The following is a 9345-nucleotide window of genomic DNA, read 5'->3' as shown; positions in this document are numbered from 1 at the left end:
ATAANACAATAATATATTANAAGTAATTAGTACAATAAAGACGTAGAAATAATATAGAACTAAAATAAGTAAAGTTAAAGTAAATAATTAATAATACGTAGTATATATATATATATATATATATATATATATATATATATATAGTTTTTACTTTTATTATCTATAAATGTCACTTTTTTGTGTATTTTTGTTCAATTATACAATTATACATTTTAATTTTACAATTATACATTTTTGTTGAAATATTATATAATTAATAATCAAATGGATATAATTATAATTTTTTATTTTACTGATAGTCGGGCGTGTCTACAATTCGTTAACTAAAGTAAACTTGCGTTTTACTTGCGATCGATAGCCCAAATATTATGTAGGTATTACGAAAGGCTTTGGTCGCGTGTTTTCATTTGCGTGTATTAATTATATTTAAACGTACTTACCCTCGTTTCTCTTTGTAATGACGACAGCTCCATAGCTATAATTCAGCCAAAAATATAAATTTTGAGTTATGCGAGATTTGCATATAAGTATTGACTGAATACAATTCAACTTGATATCTAGCAACTTGCATCAGAACTGTTCCTGGTACTCGAAACGGTCCATTCACCTTTATGAGACGAAAACTCATAAAGAAGGTGATTCTAAAATCTATTTTCACTCCTTCGTGTATTGATTAAAGCGTACCTTGTATTTCGCCTCGATTATGCGGAATAATGAATACGAGGAGTCGAACATGAATATGCATGCGAGTTTTATTGCATCGACTTATTCGTAGAAGTAGAAAAGATATCAACGACAAGATATTATTTACAGCCTTCGTGTTTGCTACACTTTAATCTTTTATGAATTCGGTTCTGTTATTTTCTCGATCCGTAGAAAGTATTAAAGGAGGAAAGTTACAATAATTCATTTGCCTATAGTCGATCTACATTAGACTTATTCCTAATTTAGTGAAAAAGAATATTATGATGAAGATTAGTTTCGCGATCGAATGTATCAAACTCGTTTAAATTCAATACATTTAACAAGGCAATTAGTTGCAAAAGACTGTGAATAAATCGATTCAGTTATGGTCACAACTCATTAAGGCTGTTTTCTGGCGATAATTAACACGCGATAAGTAAAACGAAATCGGAAGTGACCTCGCATTTCTTAATATTTTTAATGTCGTTTCTGACCGTAATTGTTAGAATAAATAAAAGTGAAAATTTATGTAATACACATTAATTTATACGAATCGATAATTTATGCATGAACAATAATGCTATAATTTGTCGTTAAAATCGCAAATATACTGCAACACCATTCTTTATACATCTTTCAATAGTACCTATGTGAAGTTGACCTCCAACTTTACAAAAAATTTTTTTACAATTCATTCGATGGTTTATTGTTTGTACATGTATGTAAATATCAAATTTTTGTTTACACACTTCCAACAAAAAAGTTATTCAAAAAATAATTTTAGGCTCGCATTAATTCTCCCAACTATTAGGAGCAAATTAAATCGAAATTAGATCTCAATCAATAAATTTTTGTTTGCATATTTTGAAACAAGCCGTTTTTTTGTTTGCGTATCTTTTATAAAAGTTATTAATAACCAAAATTTAGAGAAATGTGCATACGTGTGCAAATGAGCAATCGAATAAGCTATAGAAAATTAATGTTTTGTAAAGTTAGAGAGGCTAATTTTACACAGGCTAATTTTCCTAATAGCTTTTCTAATAAAAAATATTCATTATATTTATTTTATAAAATTTAATTTTTGTTATACAATATTATACTTTATCATATTTTACTTCATAGCTTATCACAACTTATAGCTTATTATAGCTTGCAGTGACGTATTAAAAAAGTCTATTTAGGAAAATCGCGATCAATCGTCATTGTGTTGGGAGTTATTTGATTAGTACTGGCGATCACCGTTTAGGTTTCTTTCGTTCTTTTTTGATGTAATTGCTACTCTTATGTTCTCGTCATAACCGGCGACATGATCATTTTAACCCATTCGCGAACTTTCTCCATGTTCTCGCTTTCACCGATCTAAGGGAATTCGCATTGGTGTGTTCGAGTGGCAAGATTGATTTATATCCATCCGTCCATATCACAGAAAAACTTTTCTAAAATTTTCCTCCCATTTATGAGCTCTTCTATGTATAAATTCCAGTATCTTATAAATTATATTTTAAACCTATGTTTCCAAGAGATGAATGAATAATAGAGGCATCTTTTTATGCAAAATACAATGGAATGCAATACAATCACTAGTCTATTCTTCTTTTATCTATTGTTAGTAATTGTGTCGTCTTGTAATATAGTTTACTACAAACTTGGAAACCGACTTATAGTTTTTTGAGTTGCAATCTGAAAATAATAAATTTTCAAAATTTTACAAAGAAACAAATGCGTTTATAAATTTAATATTTTGGCTAGTAAAATTTTGGTAGTAAAATTTTTAAAAAAAGATTGAATAATATTATTATTGGACTATCAATTTTTCTCATGTGTACTTGCCGCACAAAACATAGATGAAAGTTTAAATAATAATGATCTGCTCGTTATTGAAAATACAGTATAAATTCTATTGAAAGAAACGGCCAAAAACGAATTAATAATAAAAAATGTTAAAATATTATTAATTATATTTAATGTGTTAGGTACATTAAAAATTAAGCAAAATTAAACTTTACGAAGTTTTCTTTGGTCACGTATAATTTACAAAAATATAAATTGAATTAAACATAATAAAAAATTAAATGTGATCACAAAGATAAAAAGAATTAATAAAGAATCATATTTAATCATAAATAATTCTATAATAAATAACACAATTTAAATCCATTGTCTTAATAATATTGTCACCTAAATTCCGAAATAGAATATAATGAATTTAAAATTATAAGGATGAGTAGAAAGAATTCTATTGATATAACGTACTAAAAGCCAATATAACTAAGTGAAAGTATTGATGATTTTCTACTGTTAATCCATTTATAATAATTGCTTGAAACGTACGTATTATGTGTAGAGCTATTATGTGTAGTGATGAAGTTAGAAATGAATTGGTAAATCATTGTAGATCCATCAATTAATATGAAAATATATAATGTAATGTAATGTAATAAAGATTATAAATATTATATCATTTCCAGGAAGCCAATCATTTGTTATCATTTTGACGTCAAAATCGATTTGCTATTTGGGTTATCTGTCATTTATCAAAATATGGGATATATTAAATATATAAAGAAATATATAAAGAAAAGAGAAAAAAGGGGAAATGAAAAGAAAAAAGATAGCATTAATAAATATACTGTTTTATAATGGACATTAAGAGATGATGTATGGTGATATAAGGTGATATATATATATCTTTTTCTCTGAATATAAAATATTTTATTTCTAAAATATATTGGGAAATGTATGTAAAGGAAAGATATTTTGTATTGTGAGTCCTCTTTTGTAAATCTACAACTTATAATTTATAATTCTGACATCAAGGAGCTTGTCATCGACGAGAGAAATCGTTACGATCACATTATCGTGGATGATAATTATTCCGGGGAAAGCTTTTCTCGATCGAAGAAATTGCTAACAGCGTTTATTCCTTGTGAATTACAAAATTTAGTGGCAAATTGATGGTTTGGAGAACTACTCCGAGTGTCATTAATGTCATTGCAGCACTGCACAAAAGTTATAAATAATGGTATTAATAATTCTGTTCCGAATTGCAGTAATTCACAACATATATTAAATTCTTGTTTTAAATTAACAGTTGCATCGAATTTGAGGGGCCTTTAAAAATTTTTGAATAAATTTTTGCGTCTGTTACGATTAATTATTATATTCTAACGTATATTTATTTTAATTATTTATTTTTACCGTTATAATATTATTTTTATTTTATTTAGCTTTAAGCTTGACATTTATTAATAATTTATAGAATTTTCTTTTTCGTATTATAAATCTTTTCCCTTTTCTTTGTATTATATTCTTTGTGCAGGACACGATGATGGATTGTGGAGGAGATAGCGGAGAAGATAGCGGAGGATTGGATGACTTTGTCAACTTATCCACTAATATCACAGATAATTCACGTACAATACAAGGTAATTTATTTATTGTACATCTTTCATGGATTTAAATATTATCTATATGCGTTACAAATATTCGTACTTACAATTAAATAATTATATAATTGTAAAAATAATTTATTAATGTAGTAGATCTTATAATCGACGAGGAGTTCATTAGGCAAATTTCAATGAAAACGTGATAACATTTGATTATGTTTACGCAGTATGTTAATTCTTTGTTAACGTGATTTAAAAAAAAATTACATTGTTATTCAATTACGATAAAATTATGATAAAACTTGTATACTTGTATTTTTATCATGTGTTTTTGCCTCCTCTTTTTATGAAATTATTTTCCGAAATACGGAACAAATTCAAGTTGACCCATGGATACGATAAATTTGATCTTTCTTTAAAACTTGAAGTAGAAATATTTTACGACGTCGTATATAAGGGTGTATTTGCTGTAGAAAGTTTCTCGAGCTTTAGAAAATCCTTATATTCCAGTGAAAAACGTCGCTAGTATTTCCTATAATACCATTGGACCCTACCATTTTCTTTTAACGAATTTTTTTTTTTTTTAGCAAGAACACAGCCAAGTAATTTTTGTTTCTTTGCAATTTGTCGTAATAAAAATATTCCGTGAACAAAATTATTATAATAAACCTATAAGTAAACTCGTAAATTTTTTTCGGTTTTTATTCGGTTTATTTCTTAAAGTTTTTTTATTTAACATTAAATTAATTGTAATAATATATATAAATAATATATAAATAATAAATATTAATTTATTAGTCATTTTTAGAAAAAAAGAGTAAATTCTGCAACAATCATTTTCTTCAGAAAAAACTTTAACAGCTCATATTTTTAATATAATTATATTATTTTATTTAATATAATATAATTATATTTTTGTGTAAACAAAAGTTTATTTCTTTATTTATATAACAGCTTATTCATAGAACAGTCTAATTAATTTACTAAATTGAGAGATTTTCAAGATGATAAAATGATTCGTCAGAAGGAGCGAAATATTCAAGTCGTCTCGATTAAAACTTTTAATAAGGTGCAAATGACGTAGATACCTTTTGTAATAGCATAACACTGCGAAACTTTGTACGCGTATTTATTCGTAAAGCGGTACGCGCGAGTGAGCCATTAAAATTTATTAGGTCGACGTCATTAATCACGGAATATAAGTTGGATATTGCTCGCTAGGAGAATAGCTTTGCGTTGCCGCTTATACTGCAACTCGGCCGATCTTCTCCTGAAATATGAATTCTCTATGCTAATGTCGGCTTTCTATGTACGTACAGCTACAAGAATTTCTATTCGCCAACAAGAATTATGGTCCTCCTTCGTCAGAGCAATTTTAGACGATATCACTTAAACGATATAGATTATAATGTAACTTCAAAATGCACGTAAACAAATTTACGGCCGCCGCGACGTCGATTGATTGACTGCGATAAAAACTGATCTGCGTATAATTTAAGTCACAATACGCCATATCATTATTGACGATCGAGAATAATAATTTTATAGTCGTATTATCATAAATTATTTATTTATGCGTAAAGCACGAATAATTTCGTTATTTAAAGATTATTTCAAACATCAGATAACAACTTAATAAACATTTTATAGTTTTCAAACATCAGATAACAAATTAATAAACATTTTATAGTTAACACAGAGTACATTTTATACATTTTATAAATTATTTATTAGATTAGATTAGAATACAATTAGATGAGAATACAAAAAAAACGTTTCGATAAGTTACGACAATAATCGATGCATAGTCTTGAGATAAAATGTCGTAGCATTTATGGTAACTATTATTTTCTATCTATATTGCGGTCTACATTTTATAGGGATAGAAACAAACGGTTTGTTCGTTAAGTGTCTTTCAGTCCCTTTAAATCGTCGCTTAACCTAACCTAACCTAACCTAACCTAACCCAACCTAAATTAAACTTTACATCCCGTAGACTATAGGAACAGGACATTTAAATGTGGGTATCCCTGTGGGAACGTCCGGCACAGAGAGTCGCATTAATGCCTCTTGAAGAGGAAGAGAGAAAGAAATGTTTGTCCGAAAAAAAGAAGAATCAACGAACTCGCTCTCACGACTGGTCCAGACTTTTCTATTATCGTCAAGAAAAAGAAAAGAACAAGTATGATGGTCGTAATATACGCTTGTCAGTTTGAAAAAACTGTTGATCAACTACTAACTGTTGATCAACCCTCGTAGCGTCGAGAAATAATACAAAAATAATGAAGACATTAGATAATTTATCTAAATATTTTCTTCCGATTTTTCTCGATTTTTTTCGTTAATTTGAATTACTATTAAATAAAATAATTAATTTGAATGTTTTATTTGTTGAAAAAATTTTATTACTATTTATTACTATTATTTTTTTTACATGAAATTTTCATATCGCATTTTCAATCGCGTTTTGAAATAAATCGCGTCTTTTTATTGTTTTAATTTTTAATTCGATGTATTTATTATATTAATTATATTCTATTTTTTATACATATATTTTAAAATTGAGCTTTATTTTATATTTTCTTTAAATATATTTCTTCATGTGTCATTTATTAAATTATTTTGATAACTGTAACGTTAATAACATTAATCTAGTTAAATTCTTCTATTCGAACTCTGCGGCTGAACGTACTTAATCGATTGCCACTTTTCGATCAAAATCGCTCCCGTTCCCAGGAACAGGTATCTCAAAGTTACCCTCGTTGAAGAAACGACCTTTTCGCTCTCGCGGTGGTGTGTGAACGGCGAGGAACACACATACACACACACACACACACACGTACGATACCGATGCAACGAATCACATTATGACACCACCACACACGGATGAGGGAGATGAGAAAGCGGAGAGGACTCGTGCGAAATGCGGCGATTCGCAGAGCGGATGCGACAGGGTGTGGGTTTCGGGCGACAGGTAGTTCCCGTGGGACGTTTATGGGGCAGGATTCCCACAGGACCGCAAAACCGGGCCGTCGGCCTCATTGCGGCGGACTACTCATCGAATCGCGGTCCGGTTGTTACAATAATGCATTCTCCCGGTCATTGTCGTTGATTCAACGCGAGAGTCCGCCGCGTCTTTATCGCATGCAATGCACGTCTGAGATGTCTCGTCTTTTTCGGGAGAATCTCAATGGGTGTCTGGCGACTTAACGAGATTCACAGTGGATTACCATTCGCAGAATCAATTTCTTTATACGTCTGCGAAATATTTTTGATACACATTGTTAAATATCAAAAGGGCAATGGTAATCCAATCTCTTAAGTTAAAAATAACATTTTGTTATTTTTTACTTTCATGTCAAAACATAAATTTGAATCTATTCACATGATATATTAATCCATTTCTGCGATTAGTTTCAAAGTAAACAATTAAACGTCCATATTAAACGTATGCATTTAGTAATAAACTAAATTTGGATTAAGTTTAATACAGTTTTAAGTTTTTTAAGTTAAATTGTTCAACTCCATTGTTTTAATTAACGCCATACCCAGAGTGGCAACCTATAGAAATGATTAAAAATAACTCATATTAAATATAATTTAACTTTTTTATGAATTTAATAAGGTACATCTTATTTTTTAATTTCAAAGTTAATAACATCCATGTTATGCACTTAATAATAATAAACTAAATTTAAGCTTTAATACATTTCTTGAGTTAAATTGTTTAATTTTATTGTTTTGATTAAACTAATAGGAGTAACGAAGTTACAGAAACGATTAGAAATGACTCAAATTGGATACATTATAAATTTAAAACTGTACATTGATTCAACAATTGAAATTATGAAACTCTTAAAATTATATACTATAAAAGCAAAATAAAATCTGGAAAGTTATGTAAATCTTATTATTATATTGATATTCATTAGCCTATTTATTAATTTTAAATTTTGATTTTATTTCATGTGCATCGTCCTAGAATTAATTTTTGCTGTTAATTTCATCGAAGGATACATTACAAAATCGATCCTTTCCTTTGTTAAAAATTTTTCGAGTCAATCTTCTCGCATTAACAGATAATCTAGGCCGTTTGCAACCTGCGTAGATGCCGCCGAACGGTTACTGACCTTGTTAGGCATGGACGAGGACGATGAGGACCTTCTGTCGTCGGAGGAGGATGAGGGTGTTGAAGTAGACATCGATGAGCTCGAGGAAGATGATGAGGAAACGGATAATACCAAATTATTACATCAACTCGCAGCCTCTTTAGCCCAGGAACTCAAATATTCCCAGAAACAGTCCTCGAGTAGCAGAGTGGCGTATCAAGATCAAAGTACGATGCACAGCATGGAGATGTTGCAGGATACGAGTTACCTTGGCCGCGGTTGTCTTCAGGACCAAGTGGATCATCCGAAAACGTCTGTTCGTCAAAACAATTTCGGTCACGGTGATCTTGATTTTTTTGACGATCTCGATGAGCAAAACGCGAATTTCACAAAGTTTACAAATTTTGAAAACTTCCGTCAGGAATCACGCGGTCGAACCCTTGATTCTTCGAGTTTAGATCATCGTCTGTGGACGGACGATTCAGCAGCTACGCAGGCTGCTGGAAAGTCCTTCAACAACCAGCAGGAGCAGAATCTCGATTCCTGGTCGGCAGGATGGGACGCTTGCGCCACCGAGGCACTCCGATATCTCGTTGAGGACGAGGGTCTACCGCTTCACCATCCTACGGTTATTGCCATGAAAAATCATCTAGATCTACAGAGGGAGAGGGCGTTTATTCAATACACCGAGTATACGGACAACAAATCGCAAGACATGAGTCTGCTTCTGGATTGATGAGGCTCTAGAATTAAGGTAGAGAGCGATTAAATTTATTTCTTGCGACGTATCTCGTTGAAGAACTTTCGAGAGAGAAATCTGAGATAAATTAATCTTGTTATTTAAATAAAGCGAGCGTAAGAACATGGCATGTTGTGAAATCGTTTGCGCAAGACTCTTCGCTTATTTGAATTTTTCTTCTTTTGAAGAAAAATTATACTTTTCTTGAGTCATAAAGATTCATTTTATATCATAAATAATTCGATTACTATCTGCTTTTCTTGATTTTGCTACTTTCTTACATTGCTGAGAGACAATTAATTGGACATATTCATTATAGTTTTTTTTTGTTGAAAGATTGCGTTGATTGTTAAACATACATTCTGACTGGAGCGTCAGTTTGACTCTTGTTCGCACGTTGCGAGTTGGTTTTTCAGGATCTTTC

The 9345-nt window shown here is 30.2% G+C and overlaps 1 protein-coding gene across 1 annotated transcript in view; it reads left to right on the top strand.

Annotated features, from left to right (window-relative positions):
* The window catches only part of LOC105623839, a 13157-nt gene extending 4239 nt beyond the window's left edge, over positions 1-8918 (top strand). The window contains exons 2-3 of the mRNA XM_012205213.1: positions 4004-4109; positions 8182-8918. Coding sequence (XP_012060603.1) covers positions 4004-4109; positions 8182-8918 — 843 coding nt within the window. The remainder of the gene's footprint in view (positions 1-4003; positions 4110-8181) is intronic.
* The last annotated feature ends 427 nt before the right edge of the window (positions 8919-9345 follow it).

Source organism: Atta cephalotes (genome assembly GCF_000143395.1).
Source record: "Atta cephalotes unplaced genomic scaffold scaffold00065, whole genome shotgun sequence".
NCBI classification, from domain to species: Eukaryota; Metazoa; Arthropoda; class Insecta; order Hymenoptera; family Formicidae; genus Atta; species Atta cephalotes.
This window is presented reverse-complemented; position numbering and strand designations above follow the sequence as displayed.